This window comes from Sparus aurata, chromosome 22, assembly GCF_900880675.1.
Source record: "Sparus aurata chromosome 22, fSpaAur1.1, whole genome shotgun sequence".
NCBI lineage: Eukaryota > Metazoa > Chordata > Actinopteri > Spariformes > Sparidae > Sparus > Sparus aurata.
In genome coordinates this window covers 8510550-8528418 of record NC_044208.1, presented here as the reverse complement: position 1 = coordinate 8528418, position 17869 = coordinate 8510550, and the positions used below count along the sequence as shown (strand labels likewise).

The window sequence follows — 17869 nt, the reverse complement described above, 5'->3', positions numbered from 1 at the left end:
AAGCACAAAAAAAATAAGTCAACATTATGATGATATTACAGTATATTAAAGTGTAATGAAATGACTTTTGTTGTGAATTGGCGCTATACAATTAAAGATTGATTGAAAACACAAGTACCAACATATCTTCTCAGTGAGACTACAAACAGTGGCCTTAAAAGACCTCAGTGCAAATATTGACAGTTATTCATCAACCTTTGCCCCTCCCCTTAATCTGGCTGCTATAAAATGAATTAATCATTCTTCAAAGGCTCACAGATTTAAATGCTTCATAGGGAACCACACTTTGTCAGTGCATTAAGCACATCAAAATATTTGTCTTAAAATCATGGCGATATTCGATCTGTTTTTCCAGTCCTTCAGTTCTGTCTCCCTGCTGGGAGCTCTGGTGGTTCTGCTGCTCGTCTACCTCATCTCCTCCTCCAGCTTCAGCTCCCAGGCAGACGGGAAAGAGCCTCCAGGACCAAAACCCCTTCCCCTGCTCGGTAACCTGCTGCAGCTGGACCTTAATAAGCCCTACAACACATTATGTGAGGTGAGAGGAAGAGACTGGAATTAAAATACTTACACAATACTTACATTACATTCTCTGACTTTACATGAGTTTGCTGTATGAAAAAACAACTGTTACTGTTTTAGCTTTCCAAGAAATATGGGTCAGTGTTCACTGTTTACCTTGGACCCCAAAAAGTGGTGGTTCTGGCTGGATACAAGGCAGTGAAGGAGGCACTTGTCAACAACGCTGAAGAGTTTGGAGACAGAGATTACCTCCCGATTGCGCATGAACTCAATAAAGGTCACGGTAAGGAAATAAAAAATAAAGGAGCAAATTAGTTTCTTGTTCTGTTTACCTTTGAGCAAATGTTTGTCATCTCAACCCACATTATTGTTTAATCTCAGGGGTTTTATGGTCCAATGGGGATTCATGGAAAGAGATGAGGCGCTTTGCCTTGACTAACCTGAGAGACTTTGGAATGGGCAAGAGGGCATGTGAGGACAAAATCATTGAGGAATGTGACTACCTCATTGAAGTCTTCAAGAAACACAAAGGTAAATGTTTTATTTTTGTCAAGTCAGTTACCTTTTTGTTCTTGTTCTATTTATGTTACTATAATGTGCTTTTGTTTTCCCATTCTAAAGGAGAAGCCTTTGATACGACCCAGTCAGTAAACTATGCGGTCTCTAATATCATCTGCTCCATTGTCTATGGCAACAGATTTGACTACCATGACCCAAGGTTTACATCTATGGTAGATACAACAAACAAAAGAATTCAACTTTCGGGCTCCCCATCAATACAGGTATCATTGACTATGTTTGGGAATGTTTCAGTGCAGTGACCTAAATATTAAAAGTGCAATATGTAAAAATAATATACCAGTACAACTGCTGTTCACTATACTTTAGCTATTGTTCTTCTGGCCCTTTTTATTGGCGTTATTGGCCCCTTTAGCTGACAGGCCTCCCTAAAACTTTATTTGTGTGTTGTGCTTGATACACATTCTCATCTAAGGCAGAAATTATTCATCGCTGCTCCTGTCACCTTTGAAACCAAAAGTGACCGTTGACTTAATAATGTAATCCAGACCATGATCTTTCATGTAGTGTTAATGCCTAAACCTAACTAAGTAGAATAAACGCCTAAACCTAATCAAGTAGTTTAAGTGCCTAAAACTAACCAAAGATGTTAAGCACCTAAATCTAATCCAGTATAGTTGTTGATGGGCCAGATGATTGTATGGGGCAGAGGGCCAGCAGCTGAGCATCACATCCTTTTCCCTCAGCAAAGACGAGTGTTACTGGTTAATGTACGCCAGGCCCTAGCGCACTGGCTCTTAAAGGGAATGGGAGACTACAATCTGATTGGTCTCATTTATGTTCTGCCCAAAACACACCCATAACTAATTCAGAGTCTACGAGTCTACTATTTAACAAGCAAAATGGACTTGGACATGCCCTAAACAAACTTGTGCGCTGTGCTTTGGACTGTGCTCTATGGACAATCTAAATAGGGCCCACTGAGTCTAAGTTTTGTAGCAAAACTAATGATAGACACAACACAAGTCATTTGCCCCAACCTCCAGCATGCTCATCACAGTAAAGCTTCACCAATTGAGGATTTTTATACTGCATGAACTAAAGACCTACTTATCCAAAATGTTTTTTCAGCAGAAATCTTCTCATAAAACCACTCAAGATAAGGTTACATGCACCACAGATAAGTTAAAATGGAACATTTCTTTGTGTTTGTTTAGTTTAAATTTTCTATTTCTATCTTGGCACAACATTCTGCTTATGATCTGGTAAGGTTTAGGCACAAAACCCACTTGGTTGGGGTTTGGAAAACATCATGGTTTGCCTTAAAATGGCATACCAGTTCTGCTGACACAAAAGCAGCTGGAAATGGTCCTCCTTCCTGTGAAAAATAGCTAGCTTTGTTCACTACATAAACGGCTTGGCCCAGAGAGTTGAAGAGCTAATGCCAACTTGGAAACCTTCTGGCTTGTAAAAATGACACCATCATCCCCTCCACCTTGATGTGGAAGCCAGCTAATGAGCATATAATGTAAATGTGGTATGCCATGTTTGGTACACTAGTCAACCTTTGATGTATCTGTGGTTTGCAGAATCATAACTGCTAACGCTATATATGTGGATGACTGGGCTGAGATGAGACATCAAGCGGGGGACAAAAAAGAATTGAAGTGGTTGTGGAAGAGGGGGTCAGGCACTTGCGGGCAGGCACGTGCCCACATAAGGCCCAAGGGGTGCTTGAGCCCCTGCCCTTTTTGCCTCGTATTACAAAGTGCCCTTTTTGTGTGTTTTTTAATGAATACATAAAATCCTGTTGTGCAAAGGGATGTCAAAAAACGGCGGTATAAAAATGCCACGGTTGTCTCGTACTTATTTTCTCGTAATATGGTGTGTGTGTGTGTGTGTGTGTGTGTGTTCTCTGTCTGCTGCTCCGCTCTGTCCCTCTCTATTAACGGTCGCTACTTTCAAATTAAAAGCCCCCCGCTAAGAACCTAGTTCTAAACACCAATGGGGTGCAATGTAAAGCTCTTATTTTGAAGACAAAGAGAGAGAGAGAGAGAAGCCGCTGCCTCATCGAGAAGTGAGTGACTGTGGAGCAACTTGAACCTTTGTGAGTTATAAACCATTAACATAACTTCCTTGTGGGGGCTAACAAGTCGCCTTTCACTTATTCAACGTGCTTAAATATGAGTCATATTTCAGAAGAGTGTCCATTTGTCCTTGTCAAGCTAACTGCTTGTTAATGAGAGATAATAATATAATCTGACAGCTGTCTGTGTCGGCTGTTTATCTGCCACAAATCTTAAACTTCTTCCAGTTATTGAGTTATTGACTGTGACTTTGCTGTTGTAAGCATTGTTGTTCTACTAACATCCACAGTAGCAGTCACAGTAGTCATTTCTTGGTTTTGTCACATGTGTAGCCTGTATTTCTAGTTTGCACTTGCCCTCCAATAAATAGCCTGATAATATACCAGTGTTTGATTGCTTTTTAAGAATTGCAGCTGAATTGCATGTTTTCCAAACCTCAGTATTATGATGATGTGAATAAACTCATGTTGACAATAATTTGTTGACACAAAAGAAATGGCAGTTGCATATCACTCACAGCTACACAGGATACACAGCTAAGTAGTTAGCTTTCTATAAGTACTTTGTTTACTAATTTTAAGTTAATTTACAAATTGTGTTATTAAGGCCTGAGAATAATTTTGGCGCGCGCACATACTGCCCTTTTCTGACTTTGAGCCCCTGCCCCTCTATAATCATGTGCACGTCCCTGCTTGTGGGTTGAAAACAGCTTGTAGAGCTGGGACATTTTGATACCTTACTCTTTGAAGTGAGGATCTATTTTTGAACAAAGTCAAGTTTGAATGATGTTTGGTCTTTTTTTATGTACCGTCAGTACTGTTGTTTCTTCACATTGTACATTTGAGAATACTTCATACTACGTTTCAGGCCATGTCTTACAAATTGCACCCTCAAATAATTCATGTTATTATAAACATAAGTGTTCATCGTAAAAAGCACTTTTTGTTGTTTGTTGTTGTTTTGCAGATGTACAACTTCTTCCCATGGATCTTCCAATGGGTTGGCAACAGAAGAGAAATCCATAAAATCACCACATTCAATAAGCAACAGAACTTAGAGCTCTTCAGTCATTTAAAAGAGACCCTCAATCCACAGATGTGCAGAGGCTTTGCAGACGCCTTTCTGGCTAAGAAGCAAAATCTGGAGGTATTATCATCTTATCATATCATCTATCTTCAAATTTTATATTACTGTTTTTTTTATTAATAACTTTGATTTAAAACCTCATATTTGAATGTATTTGTTTATGTTTATGTTTATGTTTTGTCTGGGTGATGATGTTGAATGTGGGACGCTTGTTGTGTTTCCATTTAGCTGAACGGGAACCCATATGTTTCCTGCATAATTGATTAGTGTCATTTAGTTTAATTGCCATGTTTAATTCCCATGTATAATTGTGTATCGTTACAATGAAGATTTATGGATTGTTTTAAAGTAATATTCCCTAAAAGAAGTATATATAAAGTAAAAAGATTTGGACCGAGCACATAACCTTGTGGAACCCCATGACTAACTTTGGCATGCAATGAGGATCCATTCTTAACTTGTACAAACTGATATTTATCTGATACATATGAATTAAACCAGCCCAGTGGAGTTCTTTTAATGTCACTTCAATGTTCCAGTCTTTGTAACAGAATGTGAGTCAATGATGTCAAAAAGGGCACAGGCTGGTCTTCCAACTCATCATTGTGTGACTCGCACGCCAATTAGCTTGTTGTGCTAACTTCAGCACATTACTGTACAGCTAAAATTTTATGGGTGTTACTCAGGATTGTGAACTTGGGTTCAGCATTAAATGTATCGATCTACATACTACTTGAAATTTGTTTCCCCTAGGGTGGCAAAGGCATGACCCACACTACTCTGTTTTCGTTTGACTCGATGCATTTGTCCTGTAGGCTGTAGGGAGGCTGTAGCTCAGCGGGTAGAGCAGGTCGTCTAGTGACCGAAAGGTCGCTGGTTTGAATCCCGGCCCCCCCGGGCATGGCTGAGCTGTGTGTCAAATTGTCCTTGAGCAAGATACTGAACACAATGGTGGATCAGTAGTTCCTACAAGCAGTCCAATGGTGGAAATCAATCAATTTCTACCTTTCCTTATTGTGAATAAAGAAAAAATTAGTATGTTATCTGCATGGACGTGCAGACCGTGACCTCTGACAGTTCAGCACAAATACATGAAACATTAAAGCTCTAAATGTAAGTAATATAGAAATGATTCATCCATTTTACCTGCAGGAATCTGAGGTGACTAACAGTTACTTCCACGATGACAATCTAATGGAGACGGTCCTGAATCTGTTTGCTGCTGGCACTGATACGACAGCAACCACACTCAGATGGGCACTTCTACTAATGGCCAAGTACCCGAAAATACAAGGTAAGGAGCAGAAGTTGCGCACATCACAAATACTGAAACATACGATTCAAACTGTGCGCTTTACCAACACAACAATAATCAAAATATGAACAAAAAAAAAGACAATGCTCACAGCAGCAGCAGCAGCAGTGCTTTAACCAAATGCTTATGGTCTCATGCCAGTATGAACAGTGACACCATGCTGATGTTGAGCAGGAACTTCCTATGTTTAGCTAGTTAGCAAAAGACAAAGTCCTTTCTTAATTGTGCAGTAACTCTCCTTTTTATTTCACAGACCAGGTCCATGAGGAGGTGAACAGGGTGATAGGAAGTCGTCAGGTGCAGGTCGAGGACAGGAGGAACATGCCCTTCACTGACGCTGTCATCCATGAGACACAAAGACTGGCCAACATTGTCCCCATGGCACTTCCTCACAAAGCCAGCCAAGATGTCACCTTCCAGGGTTACTTCATTAAAAAGGTCGGACTGAGTTAAATTACTAATATGGAAGATCAAAATATAAAAAAAAAATATATATATATATAAAAAAAAAAATTATTAGCATCCTGGGCTAACCTGGGCTTTTGTTTCTTCATACTAATCTTGAACAGAATGTAGCTGATATTATAATGAAGCCTTTAAATGTCTGCATTCCTCCAGGGGACCACAGTGTATCCTCTCCTGACATCTGTCCTGTATGATGAGAGTGAGTGGGAGAAGCCAAACACCTTTCATCCTGCCCACTTCCTGGACAAAGATGGAAAGTTTGTCAAGCGAGACGCCTTCATGCCTTTCTCTGCAGGTTAGTGAGCTGAGGCATTATTTCTCATCAGTCATCAGTTTCCTGGCGGTTAGCTTCACCTGCACACTCTTCTTTTTTTTTTTTTTTATCTGATAGGTCGAAGGATTTGTCTTGGAGAGGGTCTGGCCAGGATGGAGCTCTTCATCTTCTTCACCACAATAATGCAACGCTTTCGTTTCACACCTCCCCCTGGAGTTTCAGAGGATGACCTGGATCTGACTCCACGTGTGGGCTTCACCCTCAACCCTTCACCGCATGAACTGTGTGCTGTTTCCTGTGAGTGAGGAGAAGGAAGGCTTGACATAAATTAATCTTAGTCGTATGTGAAAGAGGAGATTGTAATTCATAAAGTGTAATACTCATGTGTAACAGGGTTGTTTTAGATTGTTGAAGTTCGTCAGAATTCATTCCTATGTTCATTCAGTATTCCTGAAATATTCAATTAAGTTATTTTGTTAAGTTAAGTTATCTATCTGAATCCATGCAGGGCTCCTTTAATTTGTTTGATTAAAGCGCCCACATGTGGCGGTGGTGTTGATTAAAGAGACTGGAGGTCTTCAGCTTGTCCCCCTCGCTTGCTGACGATCTGAACGATGGGGGTCGGAGCTGTGCTGTATGTTTCACCATCACCACCTACCACGTTACTGAAATAAATGCCTTGAACCTGAGAGAAGTTGTTGAGTGGTCCCTTCAGTCTGCTGAGATCTAACCAGAAAGATGGGGTTACACATGCATTGCAACGGTCATGAATATCTTGCACCGGCTTGATTTCCCATTTCATCCAGCCTACACTCCACCTTTCTACTGTTCATTATCATTAACAAACTGGATTAAAAGTTCCAGTTATATCAACCTCTTCCATATATGCCACAACAGGAGCTATATAGACAATATTCCTTAGTTTTACTTCACTATTTCGGTGGGTTTTGAGATACAATCTATTCTTTATCTATTTATATTTTGCATTTGGCTATGGGAATGTTTGAAAAAGTTTCATTACAAATAATACATGTTTTCTTAAAGGCTTTCTGGGAAATTTGTTTGACTTATGGCCTTCCTTGCACCCTGTTGCGTTAACAATCTACATCAACATCAGCGAGGTCAGACAAAAATGTCAAAAAGAAATGGGCCACTTTAATCTCCCTGAGGTAAAAGGCAACAACGTACATGTGAAGGGTACATTAAGTCCCAGAGCGAAGTGTTTGTCTACCTCCGGCGTAAGCAACTCTGATGTAATGAAGCATCTCTCAACGGCACACGCTTCTACAAAATTAGTGGCCAAAACGCCGTTGTCGACACTGTTGATGTTGATAGCAGGCCAGGTGTGGCTAATGTGAGCTCCGCTAACATAGAAGGCCATGTTAGCCTCGCCATCCAAGCAGCTAAAGCTGGATTTTTCTGCTCCAGCTTCACAAAAACTTATGACACAGAATGAACTGAAGGTTCTGTGTAGGTACCTGTCGAAGCAGTTCTACTCTATGCAACTGGCTTGTGAAAAATCCAATCTTAGACATATTTAAACTTAAACGCAATGCAATAGTTACTTTCCCTGGTAACTAGTTACATTTACAGTGGAGTAATTCAGTTACTAACTTAGTTACTTTTGGGAGAAGTTACTAGTAACTATAACTAATTACTTTTTAAAAGTAACATGCCCAGCACTGGTTACAGACAAGTAACCAACTATTTAATGCATATTGACTCCTTTTTAAAAGTTCCCTCTTCAGTGCCTAATGAAATGTGTCCTGAAATACAGGTAGACTTTCCAGACTTTCAATTCTTCATTGAATGTTTTATGTTGTAGGTCTATATTGAGTACGTCTGTAGTCCGATCACCAGCCCTTTGTGATGCCTGGAGCTCCTGTTCATCCCACGGTGTGAGATTTTTTCTTGGTTTCCTGATCTTACTGCAACTTGAAACTAGAGTAAAGACACGCAAGAGTCAATGACAAGAAAGATGCAGGACTTCAGTCAACCAGTGTGAGTTTATCGTAACCCAAAGTACAAGAGTACAACAAATCAAGTTGATCTTCGACAGACAAATGAAAAACTGACACACGGTTTGAGTCTATTATGGTTCAGGAGGACTTCCTTGTGTGCATCACTGAATGTCTTTGCAGCATCCCATTGTCCCACCATTTTAAGCAGGTGCTGTTTTTGCCTGTTCTCCAAGTTTCCCATTGAAATGTCTTCCCTCAATAACCTTGGCTCGGACATTCCGCCACACACACATTCAGCTCACGTGACATGCCGACATCCTGCTTTCCCTGCATCTCATGGTTCAGTCTTTCATTCAGAATCAGTTATCATCAGTGATAGATGTTTCTGTCACAGTCCCATTTCCAATTTTTATCCCCACCCCGCCATTTTGAATGCTCCCCCTTGCTCAGCATTTTCCAATTATCTGTATCAATGGTTTTTCTCTCAGATTGCCGATAAAATTAACAAATTTAGAATATATTACTTTGGCAACATCCTCTCACACAATGTCCCGCCTACAACAGTATCTGATTGGAAACACTCACACTATCAGCAAAACGATACAATGATATGAATCTGTAAAGTATGTTTAAATGTAGTGGAGAGGAAGTATAAAGTAGCAGAAAATTTAAGATATTAAATTAAGAAATTAACACACTGTTTTCCAAAGCTCCTCACACAGTCTCCTGTCTATATTTTAACTACTTTGGAAGAGTACATGCTTCCCTCAAACAAATGTGCAACACAATGGTGTATATATAAGATTACATGCTTTTAACCAATTTTCCACAAGAGGGCAGATTGAGAACTTGTGAGGAGTGCTCCCATGTAAGAACAAAATCACAAAAAAGTTCCAGTGCTGCTGTGAATACAAGCCCATTTCAAGGAGTGAATGAAGCAGCTTTTGTTGTTCCTGTGCTGTTCAACACTGCCAGACTACAGAGAAGCTGCTTTCCTCAGTTACAGGCTTCTTGTTGATGGTCTTGTTGGCTTATATAGGTTATTAACAGGGATCAGTTAAAAGTTCCTTCCCGTATTATTAACTTTTACACTGCAGACAAAAATTACATGTGAACACCTGCTGAACTGGTATGATGGTTTGTGATGAATCATCATTTCTTCAATTCTAAAGCAGCAACTAAACAGTGAGCGTTCTGAACATTTTCTGCACCTGTTGAAATACTTTTTAAATTTTCAAGCCCTCCTCACATTCTGGGGACGGCTGTTCATGAAATAAGGGGTTGAGGCTGAGGCCAAGACATGTATCCGGATTCAGCTGGTCCTCTGAAACTCCAGCAGGAGGAATGAAACGAAAGTGTTGGAGGAGGGTGGTGAGGAAGATGAAGAGCATCCCCCTGGCCAGAGTCTCTCCGGGACAACTTCTGCGGCCTGCGAGACGGAAAGATGGAAAAACTTCAGGTCGTCTGCCAGAAGGCTGAAGACTCAAGAAGAAAAGCCTCATCTCACAAACCTGCAGAAAAAGGCATGAAGGCGTTTCGCTTGACAAACTTTCCATCTTTGTCCAGGAAGTGGGCAGGATTAAAGGTGGATGGGCTCTCCCACTCACTCTCATCATTCAGCACAGATGCCAGGAGAGGAACCACAGTGGTCCCCTATGGACAACAAAAACATTTAAAAGTTTCTTTTTTTTTTTATAAAAGTTATAAATGCCTTAACTTTGACTCCCAGAGCTAAAATTATGATTCTGTGTACATGCATTCTAAACCGTACAAGTTTATTATTTTAGTTTTTTTTTAGCTCTGAAGCTATATATTTTTTTACGGTAGGATAGCGTGTGTTTATTGAGTCGGACCTTCTTGATGAAGTAACCCTGGAAGGTGACGTCTTGGCTGGTTCTGCGAGGAAGTGATGTTGGCCAGTCTCTGTGTCTCATGGATGACAGCGTCAGTGAAGGGCAGGTTCTTCCTGTCCTCAAGCCTAACCTGACGATGTCCGATCACCCTGCTCAGCTCCTCCTGGACCTGGTCTTGGAGATGAAAAGTTTTTGTTTTGATAAAGACAATGTTTAATGATGTGTGGCTTGGGGTGTCTGTTGTTTTTTTTCTGAACTTGTGGACATCTTGAGCTCCTTACCTTGTATCTTTGGATACTTGGCCATAAACACAAGTCCCCATCTCAGTGTACCTGACGTTGTATCAAGGCCAGCAGAAAACAGATTCATAACCGTCACCAAAAGGTTTTCTTTGCAGAAGTTTCTGTTGGTAATCCCAGATTCCTGCATGAAAGGACCCGTCAGTGCACTTCTACATGGAAGTTTATGATGTTTCTGACATGATCGCCATTCATAGTATTTTATACCTGGATTCACAATGTGCTGTATATCACCCACCTGTTAATGAATATGTGTTACACTTCTCGCTTATTGTGCTTGGTACCATTCATTTACATTTACATTACATTTAGGGCATTTAGCAGATGCTTTTGTCCAAAGCGATCTACAGTAATTCATACATACATTACAGTTTTTCTCAATTGTTTACACACAAAAACTGTTACTTGAGACACAATGACCACAACATGTAACTCATGCACCAACCCCCTGAACCAATTCTGCTAAACTAGAAGCACAATTCCTGCTTTACACTCAAATTGCAGTTCTAAAACACACTTTTTTCAAAACACTACACAAAATTCACTGCATTTGGCACAATTTTCATGAAGAAAATCTCTTGCTTTCACAAAGAACACTCTGTCATTCAAAATTCTAAAGTGAATTGCCCTACTATGCACACTGACTCATCAAATGGGCAAACACCTAGACACCCTACACAACACACTCATTCCACCAGAGCAGCTCAGGTACATTGTCATTTGGGACAACGTAAGTTTCCACTGGGCTGCTCTGGTTGGTAACTGGTTCACTGCCCAACCACGCTTTATCTCCCTCCATATTCTCCATTCCTCAATCCTATTGAGAATTTTTTGTAAAGTGTATGACCGAAATCCACAAATCCACAAATGCGTATACCCCTTCTCCAAGCTATGAGGTGGAGTGCTGTGGCCAGACCGAAACAGAGGAGAGCATGCTGCACAGTTTTTTATTTTTTTATTTTATTTTTTTTTACTGTAACTGTGTACAGTAAATTGTTAAATTCTTCTGTTGTTTTGTAGGTAGACCGTATATTGTTGTATATGCACTTTGTGTTGGTTGAGATGTACACTGTGTACATTGTTTTTGTGGGAAAAATAAAATATATCTGTTACCGTGTATTTGTGTGTTCTGAGTATAAAAACAATATTCTCAAATATTTTACATCACACTTATGTATGTACTGACTGTAGTAAGTGTAACTGAACAAAAAAGGCCTAAGTCATTATGATGAATGAAGAAGAAGTGTTTTCCATTCATCATAGTGTTTTCCATTGAGCACATCAGTGTTCAACTGGTTCTTATAAATGTCTATTCATTTGATGGTTTGTGTTGTTATTTGAAAACAAAATACCATTTTGAGAAGAAATAACATTGTTTTGAATGTAAAGTTTAATTTTGCAGGAGAATTGAGGGGTTTTGCCCGTTGTGTGTGTGATTTTTGATTTGTGTGTAGAGTTCTGAGAGCATGAGGAATGCTTTCAGAAAATGTGTGTAAACAATCGAGAAAAACTGTAATACACTGATGGCAGTTGCCATGCAAGGTGCCAAACAGCAAATCAGGAGCAGTCTGGGGGTCAGTATCTTGCCCAAGGACACTTCGACATGCAGACCAGGGGAATCAAACTAGCGACCATCTGATAAAAAGACACTGGCTCTGCCCCCAACAGTCAGTTTGCAGAGAATCTCAAAGTATCCAAAGATACACGGTCCAGACAGCATTCAGCTGAGGAGGAAAACTGCTGAACCCAGTCTGGGAATTTTGTTGAGCAGTGATCACAAACTTTTGCGGGGCTCCTGAATCTGACTCACACATCCTCTGTGAAGAAAGCAGCCTCTGAATACTGGGGGGAAGTCTGTCCCATATCCCTGGCAGAGATCACTGAGATAGTCAAGAAGCTCCTCAGTGGAAAGGCACCAGGTAGAGATGAGATTTACCCTGAGATGCTAAAGGCTCCAGACATTATTGGGCTGTCTTGGTTGGCATGCTTCTTTGATGCTCAGTGGAAACTGGGGACAGTACCAGGAGTGGCAGACCGGGGTGATGGTTCCCATTTTCAGAAAGAAGTACCAGAGAGTGTGCTCCAATCATCTGAGTATCACACTGCTGGGCCTGCCTGGGATAGTTTATTTTCACGGACAGGATCTCAAGGAGACGCCTTGGTGAGGAGATCCGTCTGGTTTGGGAACCTCAGAATCACAGTGTTTGTGTTTGTTTGTGTGTTTTCATACCTTCAGATTTTGCTCTCGGACCAGAAAGGCGTCCACAAAGCCTCTGCACATCTGCGGATCGAAGGTCTCTTTCAAGAGACGGCACAGCTCCGTGGTCTGTTTCACATTGGCAGCACTCAGTCTGTACAATTCCGTCCTTTTAGCAAACAACTTGTAGAACCACGGGAACTGGTTGTACATCTGTCGAGGATTAGTCGCTTTTTATATTATCATTTAAGACAGACATTACTTGGTGAGTAACCAGTGAGACCTTTACTTTGTCTTCACAAAAATATAAAATTATACCTGCATAGAAGGGGAGAACAAAAGATGCACGTATCTCCTTGTGTGTTCTACCAAGGATGTTAACACTGGATCCCCATATTCAAATCTGCTGCCAAACACCATGGAGGAGATCATATTAGCGACTGCATTGTATATTGGTGGAGTCGTATCAAATCCTTGTCCAGCATTTCCTGCAAACAGAAAAAAAGTTACTTTTCTTTTTCTTTTCTTTTTTACAGATACTCCTCACATTGTTTCTTATAATACAAAGACAATCACAGTTGAATTTCTTAAAGACTTCAATGAGGCAGTCTCATTCCTCAATGATTTTGTCCTCCCACGCCTTCTTGCCAATCCCACAGTTTCTCAGGTGAGTCAAAGCCAGTTGCTGCATCTATTTCCATGAATGTCCATTGGACCATGTAATACCTCAGTTGAAATAAACAAAATATGTTCGATACGCAAATGACAGTTAAGGGCTGCCAAAATTGTAACCCCGATTTTGAAAATCAAAAAATTTGAAAATAGCTTCTGTAAATATCTGCTTATTCCAAATTTGATGCCAGCAAGACGTTTCTAACAGGGACAGGGACAACAAAAGACTGGGAAAGCTGTAGAATGCTCAAAAGACACCAGGGACCAAATGAATGGAACTGGGTGTTTACTCAGCTGTGGAAATCTGCGTACGCACAAAACAGATTCATAAAACCCAGAGTAAGTCTGTTCCCATGCGTCTTTTCCCCACACATCTCAATCATCCTGAAATATTACGCACGAGCCGTCTGACCATCCCACGATGTACTGGTAAACACACCAGCAATTACCTGATTTGCATATGAAGGGGCAGGATTTAGTTTAGCTTTAAGGAAAACTAAATGTCAGAAGCAAAGATGTGGTAGAAGAAGAAGATAGATAATTTTGCCTCCATGGGCTGTGAACCTGGAGTAATGATTGATCAAACTGACAGACTTAATATTTGTATGCTTAAGTTCAGGCTTTCTGCAACAAAATGAAGCCAGTAGAATGGCAGAAAGTGACAGTCGCTGCCCCCCGTGCTCTCTCTGCTTGATGTGTGGTCATCATCAGGGGACACCTGAAGACATTCCTATTCATCTACAATGTAGAATGCATTTTGACATACATTTGCATTTTGATAATTATAATGATCTTTATGTAGATTCTACATAAAGATCATTATAATTATCAAAATGCAAACTAATATTAAAAACTCACACGTTTTAACTATAGATGTAATCCTGACACCCTTTATTGAAAATAAACAGCTCTGAATTCACGCCAGTTCACACATCGCACTAGTCAGAGTGAACACACTGCATGCATGGTGCAGTTGGTGTTAAAGATGTGCCCGAGCACACACACTCTCTCCTTCTGTGGAGTTTTATACATTCAGAAACCTGCGTGGAAAGTGGCTAAAGTACATTGTTCGTGTGTTAGCTCAGTTTGCACATTTGGCCCCTGTTTTAACTTTCCACAGGTAATCAGGTTCACGATCCCAGGCGATCCTATCGTGTGTCAGGAGCACCCTCAAAAAGCTCAGCCATTCACTGGGACGAGGTTCACCACTTTTGTGAAACACCTGACTGTATGAAGGAGATTACGACGTGAGCTCAGGAACTCTTCGTTAAACTGTTGCCAGTAAAAACATTCTATTTTTATTTACATTTCACCAAGGGTTTTGGCTTGATGTTGACATTGGTGGGGACTGTTGTTGAATGTTGAGCTCTCACCTGTAACTCCACCTGGCCTCTCCCTGAACTAGGCCTACAACCAGGCAAGATTGTTGCAGCACCCTCATGAAATAACACATAATGCCAGCCTGACATTAACGTTGTACGATGCATTCCCTACTGTACAGAAGCAGTCAAACATATGCAGTAAAACATTTAGTATAGCACCATGTCAAATTTACATGTAGCCCTGAATCTTCCCTATATGAGCTACAACCTGCCGGGGTTCCTCTGTCACCTGATAAATGAAACATTGATGCTGTGAGCAGTGACACAGCACGACTCAAATCTCGAAGAAGATCAGTAGTATTGACTAGGCCTACTGTTAATATTACATCTAGCTAACACTTGAAATTAAATTAACCACCATGTCCTTATTCAAGTTCACCTGCTGCTGTGACCCTGCCACTCCACCGCTGTCTGATAAAGGGGACGGCTGTGTTGCTTCTTCTGTCACCTGACACAGTAACAAATCAATCGCCATTACGAGTGAGAAAACGGTTGGAGACAATGTTTTGCATTCATTAGCAGAAGCCTGTGAGGGGGACTATTTTCCTCAGGTGTCTCACACTTGGTTTGGTGAAATAGCTTCTAATGTCTTCCACTTATCTTTTACCCGACATCCTCGGATGTGTTGCACGCACGAGAACAGTGTCGACCTCCTCTCGTCAACACTGGCAAAGCCTGCGAGTCAAACAACTTGGACGGCCTACAGGGAGCTGAGCCAATCAAAAAACACACCTGTCTCAAAGATGTATTTTGGAGGCGGTGCTGAATGAGGCGCATTTTTTCCCCTTCAACCTTAATATTGGTGTGGACATTTCAGCCATCGTTTGGGATTGGTATGGACACGTCCATACGGTCCATACACAATTTTACGCCTAAGCGTTTCACACAGTGTCCCAAGTTTTTGTGGAATCGGGGTTGTAGTTCATGGTTAAGAAAAAGAATACAGAAAAGGTAAAATGATTTGGGGACTATTTCTTCTTTCCTCACCGTGTCCCTGATTGATATGCCATGTAACCGGCCATTGAGATCTTTCTCCGAACACAACAGCACTGCCTCACCTCCAGGAATGACTTGTGGGTTTTTTTGAACACCACCGACAGGAGGTGACCGAGTAGAGGAAGTAGTTTTGGTCCTGGAGGCTCCTTCCTGTTTTTAAAACCAGAGGAAGAGATGATGTAGACAAGCAGCAGGACCACCAGAGCTCCCAGTATGGGAACAGAACTGGAGGATTGGATCCCACGACTGAATGAACATCAAATGTGCACGATCGACCACAACTTCCGACCCTGTTTACTGACGCGTTCCTCGTTCATCTTCGCCTCGCGTGGCCAGACCCCCACCGCCCTGTGTTGGGGCTGGACGTAGGTTTGGCTGTAGGGGGTTTAGGGTCGGGGCAGCTCTGGCTTGTTTGCTTGTCTTCAAACTAATCGCAATCGTCCCGGGCAGCATGAATTATAGGATGTTTGGTGAATTCCTGTTGCATACTCTTAAGAAATGATAAAGTCACTACCACATAACCACATGTTAAGAGATAATGCAGCCCTCGTCACCAGGATATAATGTTCTGCAAACCACAGATAGTCACAGATAACCACAGACTGAAAGGTTTGATCGGATAAAAATGCATCATTGCTTTCTCTATTTCATTAACTTCTATTTGAAGGGCTTTTCAGATCTCTCTCTCGAAACCCAGTTTTGAAAATCCTGTTGAATTACGGTCTGAACGTTTCTACTGTCAGCCGAAATGTTGCCGTGTTTCGGCATAATACATCAGGTTTAGCTATCATTATACATGTTTTTTTTTTAAGAATATCTAACTCTGTCATGCATGTGAAATTGAAGGGCAGAGTAGGGTAAAACAAACTAAACATTTCTGCTGATTTTGGCGCTGCATATAAAAAGAAAAAATTTTCATGTTCAACGTTGAGGTTGAACATGAACATTTTTTCTTTTTATTATCTCATTACGTTAACTATGTAGTAGTGACTTTATCATTTCTTAAGAGTAAGCAACAGGACTGCGGTCAGTCTAGGTCGAACATGATGCAATGCAACAGCCCCTACCTCCTGGGTGTTGGCCCTCTTGCTCTGACGACAACCGCCATCAAACTGGGCCTTCATTCTGATCAGACATATCACCATCCAGGGAAGTACTCCAAACTGCTTCTGTGATAGTTCCCGCAACAAAAGGTTTTACGGCAGAGGTGGAAAGTAATGCAGTACAAACACTTTGTCCCTGTCACTTTGCTTTAGTATTTATTTTTCTGACAGCTTTTCCTCTCTACTCCTCTTTCTCCTCCTTACACCTTCAAGACAGGCTTGTTACTTTAGTTTGATGCTTTTGAAGGGAACTATGGATTTAAATTGTGCCACCGCCTTACCAACATTACAAGACTGTAATCAGTGCACATCGCGCACAGCGAGACAAAACAAAGACATAAAAGAAGTGAGAAGACCGAAACAGACAGAGAGGGAGACTAGAATGGGGAGAAAAGGCGTGTAACACACACACAATGTTTGTGTACACTGGCTTATCTTCAGACTGCTGATCACTGAACTACTGCTGATAATCATTAAAACTGATGAATCATTCATCCACTGTTTCATCTGCTCTAAATCAGTGAGCACAAGAGCGTTAACTAAATGGCAAAAGTTTTTTGTGATCAAACATCGATTGAAAAAAAATTAGTTAAGAGTTAACTTCTGTCTTATCACTTACAATGACTCAATTTTCACCAGTTTCTCACCAGGTTCTGAACAGAATGGCTCTGCTACGATGATGTCATTCTGCGCTGTGCCGACACATGAATGGTGTGAACCACCAGAGTGAAGCGGCTGCATGTGAGTGAAAAATGTGACTTCTTTTCTCCAGCCGACGTCAAAATATATATAAAAAAGGACAATCTACCTTCAGGCCTCAGGCCTCAGTCCTCGTAGTGTACTGGCCATCTTGCACATCGGGACAATTCCAGATGCTCTGAGGTATTTTTGGACCATTCATACCAGTTTTGTGCGCAGCGGTTTGTCAGGGCCTGGCATTATTGGCTCACACATTGAGACAAACACACAATCTGTTATTCGAAAAGAGAAACACTGTGGAATAAACATGAGCAGGACATTGGGGCAAAGGTCTGGCACCCTTAGGCACACCAGCTTAGCTCTTTGAGCTACACTGTCAGTTCACAGTTTGACTTAGTAGAAAAAAACAAAAAAAACATGAGCAGCACAAAGGTTGGGAAAG

General features: G+C 41.1%; 1 protein-coding gene and 1 pseudogene across 1 annotated transcript; one reads left to right on the top strand and one right to left on the bottom strand.

Annotated features, from left to right (window-relative positions):
- The first annotated feature begins 254 nt into the window (after positions 1-254).
- Positions 255-6954, top strand: LOC115574503 (cytochrome P450 2K1-like). The gene is made up of 9 exons (XM_030406086.1): positions 255-535; positions 640-802; positions 901-1050; positions 1141-1301; positions 4092-4271; positions 5364-5505; positions 5780-5964; positions 6145-6286; positions 6383-6954. The coding sequence occupies exons 1-9, from the start codon at positions 329-331 to the stop codon at positions 6568-6570; spliced, it is 1518 nt and encodes a 505-aa protein (XP_030261946.1). The 5' UTR covers positions 255-328; the 3' UTR covers positions 6571-6954.
- On the bottom strand, positions 6825-16749 carry LOC115574581 (cytochrome P450 2K1-like; annotated as a pseudogene).
- Between the last annotated feature and the right edge of the window lie 1120 nt (positions 16750-17869).

Excerpts from the sequence above, each read along its gene's own strand:
- LOC115574503 (XM_030406086.1), top strand. The coding sequence starts at position 329 with ATGGCGATATTCGATCTGTTTTTCCAGTCCTTCAGTTCTGTCTCCCTG. Across the intron at positions 1,051-1,140 it reads AGTCTTCAAGAAACACAAAG|GAGAAGCCTTTGATACGACC; the intron begins GTAAATGTTTTA and ends CCCATTCTAAAG. Across the intron at positions 5,965-6,144 it reads AGGGTTACTTCATTAAAAAG|GGGACCACAGTGTATCCTCT; the intron begins GTCGGACTGAGT and ends GCATTCCTCCAG.